General features: G+C 61.9%; 1 protein-coding gene across 1 annotated transcript in view; it reads left to right on the top strand.

The window, feature by feature from the left end:
- The window catches only part of NFATC1 (nuclear factor of activated T cells 1), a 96927-nt gene that overhangs the window by 37133 nt on the left and 40332 nt on the right, over window positions 1–19462 (top strand). The window contains exons 4-8 of the mRNA XM_065890548.1: window positions 2528–2730; window positions 4575–4747; window positions 6401–6541; window positions 14344–14399; window positions 18856–18988. Coding sequence (XP_065746620.1) covers window positions 2528–2730; window positions 4575–4747; window positions 6401–6541; window positions 14344–14399; window positions 18856–18988 — 706 coding nt within the window. The remainder of the gene's footprint in view (window positions 1–2527; window positions 2731–4574; window positions 4748–6400; window positions 6542–14343; window positions 14400–18855; window positions 18989–19462) is intronic.

Here is a 19462-nt window from a genome sequence, read left to right as displayed (position 1 = left end):
TGGCCTGCGGTGTCCTGTCCATAGTTGCGACACCATGCAGACCCTGTTGGCCGGGAGACGGGACGGGGCGGGGGAAGGAGCCGCTGACCCTGCGGGGGCCCCGCCCTAATAAGGCGCCACCTGGATCCCTCGTCTGGCCCGGCTGTCAGCCCCACCAGCGGCCTGGCGCCCAGGCACATCCTTCCCGGGGGCCCCAAGCGGGTGGCGCGCGGGCCCTGGCCCTCTGCTTGCTGAGTGCCCGTGAGGCTCCCGTGAACGGCCTGTCGTCGTTTGGGACTGTCTTTTGAGCTCTGTGAGGCTCCTGTGAACGGCCTGTCATTGGGACTGTCTCCTGAGCTCTGAAAATTTATAAGTGCTTCTTCAGCTCGTAATTAAGTGAAGTCAGCGCAGTAGCTGGTCTTTGTCAGCGCGGCTTTGATGAACGGTTCACTGCTGATTTGAACCACACTTGAAACAGCAGGCGCTCGCTTCTCTGGGTTGAAGAGACATTTGTTCCCAAACGCAGGGACGGAGGAGAGCTCGGGGAGGCCACAGTGCGGGGGGGGGGGGGGCGGGACGAGGCGGGCGCTGCTAACTGGATGTCGTAGAAGGAAATGGAAAACCAGCCAGAGCAGCATATAGTCAGTTCTCTGCATGGAAGACAGAGAGCGAGACACCTGGGCAGGGAAAGCGCTCAGCTCCCAGCACTGGACCTTCCAGCGGAATTCCGACTTACTCATCTGGACGGAGCTTCAGCTTCCATTCTAACGTCCCAACTTGGAAAAATGACCCGTAGAGACGGAAGCAGGATCTCGGTCACCGCGGTCAGCTGCAGCTGGACCGGAGGTTTCCCGTTTCTTCGGGTCACTGACACATGCCCCTCTTGTGCTCCCTCGGTCACCTGGCAGCCTGGCCCTTTGCGCTGTGCCCCGGCCCCCTCCGTGTCCTGAGCCAGTGCGGCTTGGAAGGTCTTGGTCATCCAGCCTGAGCTTCTTCCCCATGGGCTGTGAAGTGACCGTCAGGGCGCCTTCCCACAGGGCAGAGACGGAGCCCGGACGGGGCTCACGGGGCGCATGGACCCGACCACACCCCGCTGCGGGGCTGGTTCTTCCGTGGCTTCCACTCGGCCGCAGGGCTGGCAGGGGCTCGCGACCCCCTGAGAATCCCGCAGGGGAGCAGGCGGGTCGGGGGCCTCCAGGTGGCCTCGTTGGCACTGCCGTACCCGGGTCTCTGCTGCTGTGGAAGCAGTGACAGCACTCTCGGGGGCGGCACTAGTTCGGCCCGTCAGACTGTGTTACAATTGCTACCTGTTGTCAAAGCGGCTAAAATTAGTCCAGGGAGAGCATGACCACAACGCGAGAAGCAGCAGAGCTGTGCTGACTGAGCCTTTCTGCTCGTGGGGCTGCCCCTCTCGCGGGGGTCCTGCGTCGGGACCCTTGGGGGCTCTGGCTGGACACAGGTCGCCTGCCTCTGCAGGAGGAGGGGGTGAGCCCCAGGGGTCCTGTGGAATCTGGGCCTGGGCCTCGCCCTGAGATGCCTGCTTTCTTCAGGATTTGCCTCTTGAGTACGGTCAGCTGTGACCTGGACGGAGAAGGCGAGTCAAGTTCAGTTCTGAAAAGGACTCACCCCGAGGGAGGCAGCGGCTGGAGGTGCAGGGGCACGAGGAGGGCTCTGACCTGCGCCCCTGGTGGTCAGCCCGGGTGCGGCCAGTGTAGGTCCTGAAATGCGGGAGCAGCGCTCTCCCATGGGCTCCTGGTGCACGATGGGCTCCTTCCGGTTCCGGGGCCCGAGTCTCACTGGGTTTTGTGCCCACACACGATCTTGTCTTCGAGACCGTGCACCTAGCCGGCTGGCCCACACGATCGGAACGGCCACGCGCGGCCGCCCGTGTTGGGTCTGATGCTGGTGGCAGATGGACCACGACCTGGGGCTCCCCGCAGCCGGTCCAGGGGCGCCTGCAACGGGCACCAGGGCAGCCCGTAGCCCCCACCTGCCAAGCCGGGCCGAAAAGGGCTGATGCTGTTTGTATCTTGTCTGCAAGCATCCTGTTTGCTGGTTCGGACTGGACTGAGCAGGGGAAAGTGGATGGCGTCCTCTTGGGCGAGTGTCTGAATTCATCAGGGGAGGCTTGTGCGGACGGCTTGGCACTGGCCCAGCTTCGGGTGGGGCCCCACGAGCTGCTTGTGTCACCCGCGTGTGGGAAGAGGGGTGGCCTGAGGAGGAGGCAGTGGCCTGGAGAGACTGGCTCTGCTTCCCATCTGCCTCCTCCTGCGGGTCCCCGTCACTCTCCTGGGCACGGGGCACGTGTGCTCCTGGGATGCAGGTACATGCGTGCAGGTGTGCACTGCACGTCTGTGTGCGTGTGTCCCAGCGTGGGCAGCCGAGCGTTCAGAGCCGACTGTGGAGCAGAGGCCCCAGACTTTGGGGGCCGGGGGACCAGCCTCGGCCCGCGCACACTCCCCTCTGAAGCGGCCTCTGCACGGGGGGCACGGTGGGTCCGGGCGTGGTGTGGCACGGCGCTCACAGGCCTGTCCCCCTCTCTCCCCAGCTGCACGGCTACATGGAGAGCGAGCCGCTCACCCTGCAGCTGTTCATCGGGACAGCGGACGACCGGCTGCTGAGGCCCCACGCCTTCTACCAGGTGCACCGGATCACGGGCAAGACCGTCTCCACCACCAGCCACGAGGCCATCCTGTCCAACACCAAGGTCCTGGAAATCCCGCTGCTGCCGGAAAACAACATGCGAGCGATGTAAGCTGCATCTCGGGGGCTCGGGTGGCGCTTGCACGCCTGCGCGTCTCCCCACGTTTCCAGAGCTCAGGGGCCCTGGCGCCTTGGGCTTAACACCTCAGTACACGTTACAAATATTTATGGCGATGGATTTGTTTCTTCCTGGGGTCTCAGCCCCTGTGCATGCTGCCACTTCAAGCATCTCAGTTCCCAGCTGTCAGTACTTCCTCCGTGTGTGAACGTGGCACCCATGTATTTCTGTGACTGCACTGTGGAAGTTAGAGCAGTGGTCAAAAGGCAAACATTTAAACATTAAGAGGCCGGTATGTCTGAGTCGTATTTGCACTGAGGGTGTCTGCATCTCCGATGTAACCAGCTGGAACGTGCAGGTCAGATCTGACTCGGTAGTTTAGAGGTGAATTGGTTAACAAGCTGCAGGGCAATCTTCTCGTGTCCAAGTAGGGCTTGTGTTCGTGGCTTCCTGAACTGAGTGACTGCTACATGCATTTCACTCCTGAGCTGTGAATGCGGCAGAGAAAGGGGACACGGTTGTCCCACAGGACTTGCCTTCTCCTGGGGGCCTCTGGGGCGGGGGACATAAGGCAGGAACTCATTAGCACGGGGGGCCTGTTGGAGACTTCGGGGGCGAGTGTCTGTGGGGGGGCAGCACAGAAGCCGAGACTGACCCTGCAGGAAGGCAGCAAGTGCAGAGGCCCCAAGGCAGGAGTGATTCTGGGGCATCCGTGGGGCAGCGAGGAGCTCAGGGCTGTGGCGAGTGAGGGAGCGGGTGTGGAAGCCACATCCTGTAGAGCTTTGCGTGGGATTTGGATAAGTTGTTTGTAACTCATAAACCCTCTAAGTCAAAAACAAAGGGAGGGACTTCCCTGGTGGCGCAGCGGTTGAGAATCCACCTGCCAATGCAGGGGACACAGGTTCAAGCCCTGGTCCCGGAAGATCCCACATGCCGCGGAGCGACTAAGCCCGTGCGCCACAACTACTGAGCCTGTGAGCCACAACTGCTGAGCGCCCGTGCTTGCAACAAAAAAAAAAAAAAAAGAGAGAGATAAAAAAGGGAAGGCCTTCTCTCCATGTTGGCTTTTCGTGGATTTGGGGGAATTCATTCTAAATCCTTGGGTTTGCTTCAAGAGCTGTTATCACAGTTCCCTCGGACCAGGGCAGATGGTTTGAGAGAACTGCTGGTTCCTTCAGCAGCAGCCGTTCCTTCGGTGGCTGCATTTACCACAATACCAACCAACCCAGAGACGGTGTAGACACCACGGGACCGGGACTGGCCCCGGGCTCCAGGGCCAGGGCTTCCCTGCTGCTCCGGGCTGGGCTGTGGTCCTGACCTAGAGGCGTCATGCGGCCTCGTTTCCTTAGCTTCCGACAGAGGGAAAGGGCTGGTTTCCATCTGATGAATGACGCCTGGGTTGTTCTGCTGGAGTCTGGTGTTGAATGGAACTGTTAAGTTAAATGAAATTAAGTGAAATCATATGAGGCCCTAGAAAACTCAGGATCCTGAATTAAGGGGGACGCTGCCAGAATCTTAAGTGGAAGGAGGTTTTTGGAGCAGCCGGGGGAGCCTTCCCTTGGACGCCGCGTCCTGCTCTGGGGCATCCACGCGAGCCCAGGGCAGTGGGGCTGGGGCTTCTGGAGCCCTGAGCGTGTGGCAGCTCCTCCTGCTTGGGATCCGGGCTCCTGAGGCCGGGGCTGGCTCGTCTCCCGCTGCCTCGGCCCCAGCTCAGTTGACGGGTGGGTGTCTGGCCACCCCGGCCCCTGGGCAGGGCCGCAAAGACCCTTCGGTGAGCGGTCGCCCGGGCTGGGCCGGGGGTCCGGGGCTGAGCGTAGACTCTTGTTTCCGGAAGCATCGACTGCGCCGGGATCCTGAAGCTCAGAAACTCTGACATCGAGCTCCGCAAGGGGGAGACAGACATCGGGAGGAAGAACACGCGGGTGAGGCTGGTCTTCCGCGTCCACGTCCCGCAGCCCAACGGCCGGACGCTGTCGCTGCAGGTCGCCTCCAACCCCATCGAGTGCTGTGAGTTCCGCCCCACCCCACACCCCCGTCTCCAGGCTGAGCGGGGCCAGCCCCTGCCGCAGGTTTCCTCTCCGGTAGCACCCTGGTTCTCGTGCGCAGCCCCTGAGCTGTGCTCGTCCCACCACAACACCCACACCTTCCCGTGCAGTCACGGAAACCCCTGCACCCTGGCCAGGGCGCCCGCAGCTCCTGTGCGTGCGTGGTGTGAGGGCTGCCGCCGGCTCCCGGCACCTGCAGGAGGGCCTAAGAGGGAAAGGAGGCTTTGTCCCGAAGTACCGAGATGTTTGCCGTGACCGAATTTGACTTAATCCCCTCACGATTCAGGGAACTTGAGAAAGTGGCGTTTTGGCCTTGAAATCTGTTGGATTGAAGGGACCTAAATTTGCAAGCCTGCCCGTATGTAACTCAGGTCTCTGTCCCTGGTGGCCCTGGATTCACTGCCCTCGGTGTGCGTGGACGGGCCCCAGCGCTGAGACGCTTCTGGCTCGGATGCCCGTGACCGCGCAGCTCCTCCAGGAGCCGGGACCGCCGCGGCCTGGGGTCAGCTTCCTCTTGCAGTGACTCTGTTCGTTTTTGTTAGCGAGTCGGGTGACCGGTTCAGCTCCGCATGGAAACCCCGCAGTGCCCGCCCCTGACCCGGCATCCGGACCCGGGGCGGGGACCAGAGTCTCCACTGGCCACGGCCCCAGCGAGAGCCTTTCCACCCGCCCTCCTCCTTCTCTCATCTCTGAAGCACCGCCCCACCCCTCCGGTGTGGGCTGTCTCAGGACACCCCCCCCGACCTCGCGGCTCAGCCGCCCACCCGTCTCGGCAGGAACGTCCTGGCTCGGTTCCTCGGCCTCTGACCTGAGCGTCGGCCAGACCTCGGCGACGGGACGTCCTCCCCCGCAGCCCCTTCTCCTTCTCTGCTGTGTGGTCTTCACCTCCGTCCCAGCCCTCCCCCCTGCTGCTGCTGGACCCTCCCGTCCAGTCTCTAGAAGTCCATCTCCAGGCCGTGGGGTCTGCCACGGATGGCTCTGCCCCCCTGCCCCGAGGCCCCCGCCCCGTGAGGCGGAGCGGGACCCTCCCTCTCGGGTCCCCTGGCTGTTGGGTGACCGTGTCAGGACCCCTGGCTTGGCCTCACCACCTCTGCAGCCACACTTCTGCCTCCTCCTGCGTCTGGTCCTTTGCCCGTCCCGCCCTCCCAGACAGCCTGAGCTCGGCCACCTGTGGCCTGCCAGCCCCTGAGCCGGAGCCCGCTTCAGACGGGTCCCCACATCCCACCTCCTAGCTGGGGACGCCTGCTCTTCAGGCCGTGGCCTCCCCATCACCAGCAGGGCTCCCCACGGCTTCCCCGGGCCCTTCCCACTGGCAGTCAGTCTCCCTGGCAGAGCACGCCCACTCACACACACGCGTGTGCACACTCGTCACTGAGAGGTGAGCTGTCTCCACGTGGACAAGTCAGAGGCATGGCTGCCTTCCCGTGTCACTCTAACCTAGAGTAGGCTGTGAAGACACGGACCACGCGTGGTTACTCTTCTGTTCCGTGTACCAGGGACGGGTCGCTCTGCTCACCCAGGAACTCTTTGAAAGCAGGGTGTAGTGGCCGCCCCTGAGAGGGCCAAGCAGAGGGGCCTGGGCGTCTCACTCCCGTTGCTCTCCTGCCCCACACAGCCCAGCGCTCGGCCCAGGAGCTGCCCCTCGTGGAGAAGCAGAGCGCGGCCAGCGGCCCCGTCCTCGGTGGGAAGAGGATGGTCCTGTCCGGCCACAACTTTCTGCAGGACTCCAAGGTCATTTTCGTGGAGAAAGCACCAGGTATCTTCTTTAAAAACCAACATCGAGCCCTTGCTGTTTGGGCGCCGGTGGAGGTTGGCTGGCAGGAGGTGGGTGCGGGCGGCCACGGGCGCCGTGCGCAGTCCTGGGCCACTGCACGCGGTGCCGGCCGTAGAGGGGCTGCAGGCGCGGGGCCTCCAGGAGGCTGTGCTCTGCTGAGGGGCGGCCCGCGTCTGCCTGGCTAGCGGGTCCCTCCCTCGTGGGCTCCGACCAGCTCCTGCTGCCGGGCCTGCCCGTGCGGAGGCGTCTTCTCGTTTCTCAGAACCACAGACCGTCCGAGGCAGGCGCCTGGGCACGGAGCGGCCACGGTAGCTGAGCGGAGCCCCGCTGGGCCCGGAGACCTTGCTGTACCTCCGTGGCGCGCTTCAGGCCCTCGCCCTTGTCGGCACAGACCCTCGAGATGCAAAGGCAGATGCTGTTCCTTTAGTGACGGCGGCCCCTGGGCCGCTCCGTGTGTGTGTGCACGCCTGTGTGGACCCCTGCACGTGTGCTCGGGAAAGGGGGCTGCGGGTTGGAAGGGGAAGGGTCTCCTCCCTCTGGTGTCTGGGGAGCCAGGCAGTGAGCCTCTCGCCGTGCTGCAGGGGAGACGCAGGGGCGGCACAGCTCCTGCCCCGGGACGCCCGGCCCGACCACGTGGCCACGTGGCAATAGGGGAAGCGTGTGGACCTTCTGTCTCTCTCAAACTCCGGAGTTTGTTTTGGGGGCGGGTCCTTGCAGGGAGCTGGCCCCCAAGCGGGGGAGAGGCTCCTGTGGGGTCCGGGCCTGCTGCCTTATCCCTCGCCTTCTCTTTCCCAGTCACGGTCCCCCTCCCGAGCGCCGGGGCAGGGCTCGTGCTGAGTACCGCAAACCGCGGAGGCACTCAGCCTCCGTAATGGGGTTGATTTTGTACAGTTTGCAGGATACTTAAGTACTTCAATGAAAATGGGCTTAAAAAGTCTCACGTTTAACGCGTTCTGCCTGTACGATCGCGCGTGTGATTGGAAACTGTTTTAGAGGATGGAACAAACCCGACCGGTACAGTGGTAGGGGAGGGATCTGTGCTCCCGGAAAGCCCCCCTTTGGACCAGGTGGATTCGGAAACAGTGTAAGCTTCTGTGCTTTAGATGTGTGCCCACGCGTAGGGGGGGGCGGGGAGCCCAGGCCTGGTGCTGCGTCCTCACCGCGCCTTCACCGCGCACAGAGACGTCTGTGGCGGGAACCAGCCGGCGCCCCTCGCTGTTTCCTCGACCAGTCAGCCCCGACTTTGACCTTGGTGCCAGGATGGGACTGTGAGACGTCTCCTGACCCCCTCGGCTCGTCGTGGGTGCCCGTGGGGCTCCTAGGTTGGCGTGGCTTACCGTGGCCCGGTCACGGGGTCTTCACAGCGGCCACCCGCCTGCGGGCGGGAGCCGAGTCCTCGGATGTCTGGCCGTCGCCCTCACGTGGCCTCCGGGCCGCCCCGGCCCCGTGCAGGCCGAGCGCCGCCGTCGCTCGCCGTCACGTCGGGGCCCGTCCCCAGCCCGCTCGCTCCTGCGGCAGGTCTGCATCTGGCAGGCAGAAGGCGAGAAACCAGTAAGTGGGTGGAGGCCAGACGGCCCGTGAACACCGTGCGACAAGGGAGACGTGAAGACGCGGCTGTGCGTCCTGTCACGTCGTGCTTGTGTCCGAGCAGGGTTGTTGGCACGTCTGTGTGCGCACTTGTGCCAGTTCTGTGTTTGCAGGAGGGGCAGCTGTCCACACGCTTTCTGCCTCTGCCTTCATTCTAGCACAGCACGTGCCGACGCTGCCTGGCCGGCTGAACTGTCTCTGGGCTTCTCTTGGTTGATTTGCAGGGGGAGAAACCACTGAAGTCAATTTAGATTCCAAGCCTAATCCTCCTCTAGCTTGCGAGAGGCCGCCTGGTCTGCTTGAAGGTTCTTTCACCCCCAGCTTGGTGGCAGCAAGGCCGGCGCGCACAGTGAGCCTGGTCTCTGGAGCCGCTGGACGTGGGCAGTGGGCCCCGTGGCAGCCGCTGCAGGAGCAGGACTGTAGCTGCCGCGAACGTTGCCACGTCAGGCACCCGGGAAGCCGAGCTCCGCGTCACCATGTCCCCTCGGCGGCACTGGGCCGCGCTCGGAGCATCCTCAGTGTTTCAGGGTTCCTCCTGGCTGAGGCCCCGCCGTCACCCGTGTCCTCATCGTGGTGACTGAGCACGGTCCCCGCGGGAGGACGGCCCTCGGGATGTAGGAGCAAAGCCCCGTCTGTGGACGAGGGGCTCGTCACAAAGAGCCGTGGACCAGCCACGCTCAGCTCTGGCTGCATAAGGTGACAACTTTCCGGAACCGTCCTGTGATTCTCCTGAGGTCTTTGTGTCCAGCAAGAGGCTTCAGGGCCTGGCCTTCACGGTTGACAGCCGTGGCCTCCGTGTCAGATGACACCTCCCACGGTGGCCGTGTGTGTGCGTGGACACCGGCACAGGCTCACATAGGGGGCACGGCAGGTGCGGGACGCCACGGCAGGGCCACCTGCAGGAAGTGAGATGCTGTGCCCCGTCTCCCACTGAAGATCTGGGGGTCTCTCTTCAGACCTGTGCGCGGGGGACATCTCTGTACGCATGCGTGAGTGTTTGAAACAGCCTGACAAATACTTGAGAACACAGAGAGAGCGCCCACGTGGAGGGGAACTGCCGCTTCTGGAGACAGGAGAGAGGGAGGCTTCCGAGGTTCAGTTGCCGTGAACGTTATCGTTTCTTGATGCCGACGCTGAAAGTCCCCGCTGCGTGCAGCCCCGCCTGTTCTCTGCAATCCCCGGAAACTGTGTGGATCCTGTTTGGGCTGCTTCTGCGGCACGACAGACCTCACCAGAACTTGGCGGTTTCAACAAACAACAGTTTGCCGGCCCTCGCGTGTGGCGGACGCAGCCGTGGCCCCCGGGTCTCCTCCACAAGGCGCCGGGCACCCTCCGTGGGCTCCAGGCCTCCTCAAGGCCCAGACTCAGAGGGGCCGCACCGCACTGGGGCTCACCGGGTCCCAGCCTGCCCAGACTTGAAGGTAGGACACCCAGGGTGTAGACGGGGAGGGTCATTGGACACAGCGGGACCGCCCGCCACACGACTAGACCACCTCCTTGTCAAACCTCTTACTAAGGCCCCAGAGCCAACAGAGGCAGACCCCAGAAGAAAAGATTGCGTCCAGGGTCTCCTGAGACCTTAAAACGGAAGCAGGACTTGCTTCTTGCGGGGAAGCGTCTGGAGCCGGAGTCCACACTGAACTAGACGCAGACGTTGCCCGTTTTACGGAAGAGGATCGGAGTCGGGTCGTCATGGGGCCACCCCGGCTGGGTGGTGCCCGGCGGTCCTTTGGCTTTTGGGGTCTGGCCGCTGTGGTCGGCCTTTGCCGGGCGGCGTCTCGGGTAGGGCCTTGCGGGTCGGGGGTCACTCGCCGGTTGTCCAGCTGGCACTCAGGCTGCGGCCCCGCTGACCCAGGTGTTGGTCCCAGGGGTTCTGGAACTCGCACAGAACAGACCCCGCTGGCTGGTGCGCCGCTCACACCCAGAAGCCAAGACTTGGTGCGGGGGAGACGCCGTGTTCAGATGCTTCTGGCGCTGACCCAGGAAGGCGGGCGGGGAAGGTGCTGCGCGCCCACGAGGACGGCTGTGGTCGTGGGCGGCTGACCTCTGCGGGTGGGGTCTTAGGGTAGCCCTGGGCCGAGACGCCTCCGGGTGTGGGCTCGTGGGGCGGCGGGGGTGTGGGAGCTGCTGCCCCCTGGTAGCCCCAGCCTGCGACCTGCCTGGCACTGACCGTCCGGGAAACGGCCTGACCCCCAGTCAGCAGACAAGAGCAGCGGCTGGGCCCTTCTTGTCCTCAGAAGGCTCTTTCTCACGCTGCGGCCTCGGAATTCAGTGATCCTCCCATGCTTCTAAACTACACAGCATCTTGAACAGGCTTGGGAGGGATCACGCTACCCCGGCGCCTCTCCGCAGAGATGGGCAGACGGGCAGGGCCCTGTCAGGTGCGCAGGCTCTGTTGGCGTCAGGGGCTCGAGGGCCCTTCTCCTCCCGGCTCCGAGCTCTCCCCTTTGTCGGTGTCCCAGGACGCGCCCTAGCCCCTGTCCCCGGGGACCTCCCCTCCCTGCAGGGCTCTCCTCGTGGGTGTGCACGCGACAGGCTGGGGAGGGGAGTGGGCTACAGCTGCTGGAGCGCGCGGTGGGCTCAGCGTGACCTCTGCCCTCCCTGGCCTTCACGGCCCCGGCTGCACCTCTCCCTCCTCCCTCCAGGGCACGGCCACCTGCAGTGGAGGGTGCGGGGGTGTGAGGCCGGCTGTGAGCCTTGCGGGGGCTGCAGTAGCCAGAGTGGAGTCCTGTGCACGCGTGGGTGTCACCAGAGAGCCCCCTCGCCTTGGCCAGGCTCACTCGTCCCTTCCTCCGGGCACCTCCCCAGGAGGGCTCCAGAGAGTGGGCCCGGGTCCCTCCCGGGGAGGGGCAGCGGGGTGGGAGTGGGCACGGCGGGGGGAGCGGCTCCAGGCTCTGGCCTCTTCCGCCTCTTTCAGGACCATGTGTGGCGACGCCACGTGCGGCCGTGTGGGAGGATTCATTTTCCGTGTCAGCCACGTTGAGCTGTAACTCACAGACCGCACAACTCGCCCATCTAAAGTCCAAGGGCTTGGGTTGATTCAGAGCCCAGCACATATATCCCAGGACATTCTCCTCGCCCCAAAGAAGCTTCACCCGCTAGCCGTCACCCTTGTCCCCCCGCAGCCTGGCAGCCGAGGGCCGCTTTCTGTCTCCACGGACTTGCCTGCTCAGGGCGTCCTGTGGGCCCAGCTCCTCCACCCAGCGAGGTCCTTGAGGTCCATCCGCGGGAGCATCAGGACATCACCCTCTGAGGACCGGAGAGAGAATGTCCTGGTCATTGTTCGCCGTGCACGGCCGTCGGTGTCACGCGTGACCCTGCGGTGGCTCCGTGCGCGGGCTCCCGAGAGCACACGTGTGTTGCTCCCCTGGGCGCTCCTGGTGGGGGTGTCGGGCCTCAGAGGTGCCGCAGCGGCTGGACCTTCCCTCACTCTGGAGGTGCATCTGCTGGTCCGCGGGGCTCCGACGGCCGGAGTGTGCCACCACGTGTGGGTCAGAGGCGGCACCTCCGCCCCGGCCCTGCGGAGGGCCGGAAACAAGTGAGGCTGCTGGGGACCCTCGGGCCTCTGTCGGTGGCGCCCGCTCAGCCCTGTCCCATGGAGGCAGCTCCTCCCGAGGCGGCTGTGGCAGCCTCCTGGCCGTGGGTGGGGTGGGGAAGCCTTCCTGATGACTCACGCCGCAGGGAATTCCCTAATGATTCGGAATAGTTTTACTTCTGGGCTTGCGTGCAGTTTCCTGCTGAGAAAGCCAGCAAGTTCCTGATAAGGCTGGAACACAAAGGGCCGTTCAGGGCCGATCGCTTCCCTTCCTGGTAGAGGCTGAACTTGCGCAGGACGCCCAGCCGGGCCTGTGCAGAAGAGGCCGCCCAGAGGCCGCGTGGCCTCCCACCCGAGGGAGGCCAGGGCAGCTCTGGGGAGTCAGCAGCCAGTGGGGCTGCGGGTGCCGGTGGGGAGGGTCCCCGTGTGACGACAGAGCAGGCAGTCACCAGCCCTGGGCGGCTCCTCCTGTCTTGGCCCTGAGCAGGGCTGCGTGTGCACTTCTGACCAAGGAGACATTGGCCTCTAAGAGCTCACGCTGCGCTTGGGATCCCCAAGGCCGGCCCCTCGGCTGTGACTCAACCACAGAATAGAGACCTCGGGGCCAGAGCCCCCAGGGCCAGTGTGGCGGGGACACAGGGAGCCCTGGGCCTGTGAGTCGGGCTTTAGTGGTGTGGTTTGAGGGTCTGTACTTTCGGAAACCGTGCCGGTGGCCAGGCCCGGCTGGCTCGCAGACCTGGTGCGCACAGTGGGACCGCCGGCCCCCAGGCAGGCGCTGTGACAAGGACGGTGTCCCAAAGGCCCGGGAGGCCCTGGAGGGAAGAGACCCCTCCCGCCCTGCGTGTCCTCAGCGTGCACACCCCACCGCCCGCTCCACTCCATGCCTGTATTTCCCTTAATTTTTGTTCCACGGGTGAACCTGCAACGGCATTCCCGGGAGGCTGGTCTGGTCTCGGGCCCCTCCTGGAGGGCGGTGGTGGTAAGGTGGACGCCGGGTAATGCTGGGCGGCCTCAGTCTCCCCTCTCCTGATGGGAGGCCCGTCAGCCTCTGTCGACAAAAGACTGAGCGGCTGCCGACAGTTCAGGTTTTAGCGCTTAAAGCGGTTTTGGGAGAAAGGGACAAAGATAGGCTTTGTCATGAGAAAACTTGTTGATCTTAAAAGGCACCAAGGACACGGGAGCCTTGGTTACAGGAAGAGTAACTTCGATCTCCTCAAACCGGTGGGGGGCCCGACAGTACGTCCGCGTGCGCGGCAGGTCTGGGCTGCCTGCGGACAGCGGAGCAGCCCGCGTCCCGTAGCGCTTTGCAGAGGCGCTGGGATCCCCCCTCGTTTATCGGCCCAGAGTCAGGGCACGTCGTTCACCGAGTCCTGTTCTCACAGGGCTCTGGAGCGTTGGCTGCTTTGCAGAACTCCTGATGCCTTTAAGGGCGGTGGGTGTTCTTTCCGTTTCCTGTTATTTTTTCCTAGAGGAGAGATGGATGCGGGTCCCTCGGGCCTCCGGCCCATGTCTTATCACTGAGTGGGTCCATCTGGTGGATACTCAGCATGGGCACCTCCGCGTCCCGAGGGGCTGGTGTGGTCCTGGCACGTCCCAGCCTCTCTGTGACTCACATTTCCTCTCTGCTCCACCCTCCGCCCCTGCCCGGCCAGCACTGCCAGGGAGAAAAAGGAGATTTTGTCTAATTTATTTATAATTTAGGATTTGGAACACACACACATTTCTTCTTGGAAAACAGAGAATAAGCAGCAGCTCAGCCCATCCAGCTGTAATGGTTTGTCTGGGGAGCCGACTTTATACAAGATGCAGAGGAAGGAGGCCCCTGGAGAGCCTGACGTCTGTTAATTCAAAGTAACGGCCAAACGTGGTCCACAAACAGCGTGCCACCCCGAAGTGCTTCCCAGCTCCCAGAACAGGGCTCCGCTCCGTCACCCCGGAGGGCGGGCTTCCAGGCTTCGGCTCCCTCGAGGGCCTGGTCCGGGGACAATAAACCCTTTCTTTCACGGCACTGGAGCCTTTTCAGTTTTTTCAAACATGCAAACGCCACAGGGTGAGGTTAAAAATACCTTGTGTTGTGCATTTCTGTATCCTGATGCGCCAAAGCAGTCACAGGGCGGATTCTCTTGTTCACCCGGCAGTCCCCCTGAGCTGGGGCAGGACCCAAGGCTCCCGGGCCCCTGCTCCCGAGACACCGAGGGCTCTGTGGCCCCAGTCGCGAGGCCCCGCACCCCCCTGTATGCCGCAGGCCAGACTCAAGCCGGGTCCGAGTCCCCAGACAGCGCCCTTCTTACCCGGGTCATCCGCGCGCCTCCCGGGCTCGCTCCCCTTGGAGACCCGAGCATGGACCCCTCCCGGGGCTGGCGCCGGGAGTGCTCGCTGGCACGTGGCTCCTTCCTGCAGAGCGGGGGTCTCCAGGCCCCACCAGGTCCATGCTCTCGGGTTTGGGTTTGAGCTTCTCCCCAGGGCCTCGTGGCCTCTCTCCAGCCGGTCAGTCAGGTGTGGCATCCCAGTCTCACCAGCTGCTAGTGGGCCGGCCGGGCCAGGGTGGACCCTCTCATCAGAGGGTTCCCGCCCCGAGTCCCGTCTGCTTGCATCCAGGTGTGATTTCGGGGCGGTGCCCGGTCAGGACAGAGTAACGGACTTCTCGCGCCCTTTCTTGCAGACGGCCACCACATCTGGGAGATGGAGGCGAAAATCGACGGAGCCCTGTGCAAGCCGGTGAGTGCGGCTGGTGGCCATGGGTGGCGCTCTCTGGGCGGGGCTTTTTATCGGCGGCTCCTGGCCCAAGGCACGTGGCTTCTCCTTTGTTAAAACGAACCACTGATGAACATAACAGACAGAGCGAGGAACAGAAATGGTTGGGAAATGCCTCCCGACATAAGCGCTCTCGGGATTTGCAGCACGGGCACGACTCGGACGTGGGGCCACCAGAGAGGACAGGGCGCCTCGTGCGCTGCAGGCCCCCCACCAGGAAGACCAGGAGGCACTCATACCCCCGGGGCCTGCTGTCCCCTCTGGCTGCCATTGTCACCAGGGCCCCAGGGGGCCCGCTGCCCGCCCCCCCCACCCCGCCGGAAGGACCTGCTGTCCGGAAGGAACCTAAGCGCACCTTCCCCGCTCCCGGGCAGGTGGGCCTCGAGGTTCTGCCAGCATCCTTGACAGTGACCCCTCACTGCTGTCCTCCCCGGGAAGAGCCGGGACACAGACGTGAGGTCAGACCTCAGTGTGCTCAACCGGCTTGTCCGTTGGCCGGCAGCTGGGGCCCCTGCGGGGACGGGCGCCCGCTGCACACGCCTGACCTCTGAGGGGTCGCTGCGCTGGCCCAGGGCCTGCCTGAGCCCGTCCTTACACGTGGCCTCCCGTGGCCCTCGTGGTTGTTCACGCACGGAGGGACCTGAGGCAGAATGATTGTTTCTCGAGTTGTCGATGGAGGATGTTTTCTGTGTGAAGTCACTTAGCTGCTGCAGCTTTCTCTGGCCCGCCTTTCAGTCTGTGTCCTTGTGTTTTAAGCGGGCCCTTGCAGACAGCAAAGAGCCGGGCCTTGTGTTCTTACCTGCCCTCACAGCCTCTGTCTTCTCGTTGGGGTGTTGAGACCATTGTGTGTGAAGCGATTATTGCCGGGGTTGGGTTAACTGTGCACCACTGAGTGCATGTGTGTCCTACTTAGTCCCAGAAGAGCGGTAGAAACCTTCAGGTAACGTAAAGTACAGGCTAGCAGGTGACTTTCTGGAGACGTTCACAGACCTTCCAGGCTCTCTGCCTCGGCCCACCAGCCACTCCTGACGCAGGTGTGTGGATGCAGGGAATGGGGGTCACGGTTCAGAATCTCGTCCAGGTCAAGGACTGAATTTTTTCCTCAGGCTCCCCCGTGTGAACAGGGGACCTCGGGCTGTGGGCTTTGCCGAAGGGATCTAGGCGCCCTCTGCGCGGTGGCTGGGAGGACACGTGCTGGGAAGGAGGCCTGGGGCCTGCACTTCCTCCGCACGGGTGGCGCCGTCAGGAAGAAGCATCTTTCACCTGCGACTTAAGCTTTCTTTTCCAAGCACCGACCCATTTACCAGAAGGCTTTTCAAATGGTATCAGAAGGAGATGCTTCCTCCCTGGCCCAGGGGTGACACCTGCGTCCACGACCTCGCTCCCCTCAGGGTGTCCAGGCCTCTAACCTCACACATCCTCTTGGGCTCCTCCTGGCTCCCCCGAGAAAGTGCCCCGTCTCAGGCAGCTCCACTTTCTGACGGGGACTCTGGGTCCCGCAGGCCCAGCAGTCGCAGAGCCGGCCCTCGGGTTTGCTGTGACAGACACTGGCCACCAGCCGTCACCCCGAAACGGGGGCCCTCGGCTCCCAGTTCCAGCCCCACCGCAGGCCCGAGTCCTCTGCCCCCAGGCCCCAGTGCCGCCCACCCCTTCTCCCTGGGCAGGAAGGAGAGGCCTGCAGAAGCTATGCATCTGTTGGCATCGAAATAATTCTGCCAAGTTTGCATGTTCAGATTTTCCGTTGTTGAGTTTCCTTTTCCACTGTGAACAGCGCATGTATTAAAGAAAGCTTAACGGTTATCAGTCGTGTGTTCTAAAAGAAACGTAGGCCATGTGAATAATGGTGTGCTTTACGTTCACCGTTTCATCTTTCTTATCTCTTAAATGAAGTTTACTTTTATATATTTTTTTCTAACTATAAAAGAGTGTCATATTCACTGTGGAAAATTGGAAGATGTAGCAAAGTATAACCAAAGAAAACGCCTAGTGTAATTTCACCACTTGGATGTGGCCACCATTAACATTTGGGCATATTTCCTTCCATCCTTTTCCTGTCACGGGTGTGTATCTACATGTGCACACACATATATACATGTAGCTTATGTCGTGTGCACGTTTAAGACAAGGTCGGATTGTGCTGTATGTATAGTTCATGTCCTATCGTGAGCAAGTTAGACAACGGGTTTTCTTTTTTTTAATTAATTATTTTGGCTGCATTGGGTCTTCGTTGCTGCACACGGGCTTTTCTCTGGTTGCGGCGAGCGGGGGCTAATCTTGGTTGCGGTGCACAGGCTTCTTCTCGTTGCGGTGGCTTCTCTTGCTGTGGCTCACGGGCTCTAGGCGCGTGGGCTTCAGTAACTGTGGCTCGCGGGCTTAGTTGCTCCGCAGCCTGTGGGATCCTCCCGGACCGGGGATCGAACCCGTGTCCCCTGCACTGGCAGGTGGATCCTTAACCACTGCGCCACCAGGGAAGCCCCCAGACAGTGGGTCTTCTTAAAGCAGGTGACATGGATGTACTGAGTGCCGTCTGTAACCCTTACTCTGTTCCTGTCGTGACAGGTTTTCCTGTCACTGCATTTTCCTTCCCACCTCTACCTTACTGTGTATTCAGCATTAGTGCTCCCACGAGGACAGAACTTTGTCACAAAATTTCATAGTTTGTCTAGCATATCAGTCTGTGCCCACATCAAAACACAACCCTCCAGCCTCTTAGAAGCCACAGAAGCCGACCGCGTGACGTGGCTCCTTGCCCTGCTCAAGGCTCCTTGCCCTGCCGGACGCATCCCGGTACTTCCTGCAGCCGCTCCTGTTGATGCCTCCCCGCTTTGCCTCTGACCTCGGCTTAGGCAAACCCTCCTCCTTTCTGTCTCTCGTCCTGGTTCCTCCTGTAGAGATCGGGCTCTGGTCACCGTGGGCCGCCGTGTCTGCCGTCATGGCGCACCAGCTGTGTGCCGGGCGCCAGCGTCACCTGCAGGGTCGCCTCATATCATTGAATTCTCAGAAAACAGCCCCCAAGGAGTGTCTTTCTCTTCCGGTTCCCTGTGCAGGTGGTGGAGCTAAGACTCAGAGATGGCAGAGCCAGGGCAGAAACCCAGACCCGTCGGGCCCCAGCCAGGCTCCCGAACACGGGCCGCGTAGCTGGGGTGCAGACGCTCAGCAGGGGTCTGGCCGGGCTCACACCCTCACTCCCACTGGGTCCATCCCCTTGGGGTTCCTCTGCTCAGGCAGGAGACCTGCGTGCTTGTGGCTTCTTCCAAATGGAATGGAGCTGTTAGAACAATAGGGGCACATTGCCTGACCCAAGTGTGGCCCCAGGGGACGGAGCCCAGAGGGGGCTGCAGCCCGGGTCCCGGCCCCTCTGGCCCTGCCACTCGTGTGCCCTCAGCAGCAGGCATCTGAGCCCCATTTCTTCACCTGGAAAGGGAAGAGGTTGCCCTGAAGTTCTCCTCAGTTTTGGTTAGACATTCTTCAGATTTCATTATTAACAGGATTCAATCAATTTTGCTGTTAAATTGGGTAACAGGCTACAGTTACTCTAATTTAAAAAAAAAGGGATGCCATGGATTTTTCTTATACATTTTCCTACTTGCTAACCGAAATCATATGACAAAAAGCCTTGAAGAAACTTTCTGGATGTGAACTCTCCTCCCCGCTCCCTAAATCAAGGGCACCTCTTTGGCGCCAAGGACGGGCCCTCATGTGGACGCCCGGTCTCAGCACACAGACCCCAGCCTGCTTCCTTCTCCCACACGCATGCTGCCCCACGGCGACCTGTGTTTATACCTGTACTTGAAACGGCACACTTTTATAAACGTGTCGCTGACTTTTCGTTGAAAACGTGGAAAGGTAACAGCAGCTTCCGCAAGCCACCCTGATGCATCCATGCCTGACTGTCCGCCCCTCCCAAGTTCGCTGAGTCCGACTCTCCCGTCCCCTTCGATTTGAGAGGGTCATGGCTTGGGCTTTGGGCCGTCGGCACAGAACGTCTGCAGCGAGCACTTCCCCTGGGTCTTCGTTGCCAGTTACCTGAACTGCTGCTCCCGGCTTCCCCAGCAGCACCAAGTCGGTGAATGTGGGCTTAGTTTTCTGAAGGTCATGCCTTGGCGAGGGGGCAGAGGGGCGTGGGGTCTCGTGGAGACTTCCCTGCCCGATAGCGGGCCCGCTCTTAGCATCTGTGCTCATGGCTTCTCTCCTGGGCCAAGTCAGTGGCATCGTAGGTGAAGCCCCCCGCCTCCCTACCTCGCACACACCCTCAGCCCACCTTTCGGCTCTGCTGGGAGGAATCAGGGTCCCTGCGGGCTCTCAGGGCGGCCTCTTTGAAGGGGAAACCTGCCGTGTGTTTCACACTCCAGGAGGGCCTGGGTGTGTCTGTGCGTTTGCGAGATGCTCACCGCCCCCTCCTTCTGCCGCTTTCTCATAGAACTCGCTGGTGGTGGAGATCCCGCCTTTTCGCAACCAGAGGATAACCAGCCCCGTCCAAGTCAACTTCTACGTCTGCAACGGGAAGCGGAAGAGGAGCCAGTACCAGCACTTCACCTACCTGCCCGCCAATGGTAACGCTCTCTTTCTAACCCTAAATGCTGCGAACCAACCCACGGGGTGCTTTTCCTGAAAGAAAATCAGGAACCCTGACACGTGGTGGCTTCAGACCGTGTGGTCGCGCTGTACGCCCGAGCTGTTACCGTCCTGTTAGCAAGATCACGTCATCGGTTCCTTCCAGAGAAAAGTGAAGCTTTCAGTGTATTTTCCTTTATTACTCTTGGGGCTGGGGGCTGCATTTGGGGATACTTACTGATCATTTTGCTAGCTGCTTGCAGATATACAACCGCCAAGGGGGAAAAGGTGCAGCTCTTCTGTACACAGAAGCTGAGGTGGCCTCGGTGTGAGTTTAAGTTCTAGAGCTGTTTAAGGCGGAGAAGCAAACAGTTATAATGATTTTGCAGGTGCCTTTAGAAATAAACCCTTGTATGAAGCCTGAAGGCTGGTGGCTGGTGTGATCATTAACTAACAGTAATGATTTCTGTCCT

This window comes from Phocoena phocoena, chromosome 13, assembly GCF_963924675.1.
Source record: "Phocoena phocoena chromosome 13, mPhoPho1.1, whole genome shotgun sequence".
Lineage (NCBI taxonomy): Eukaryota > Metazoa > Chordata > Mammalia > Artiodactyla > Phocoenidae > Phocoena > Phocoena phocoena.
The sequence above is the reverse complement of the archived record's forward strand: the minus strand, read 5'-3'. Positions and strand labels throughout refer to the sequence as shown.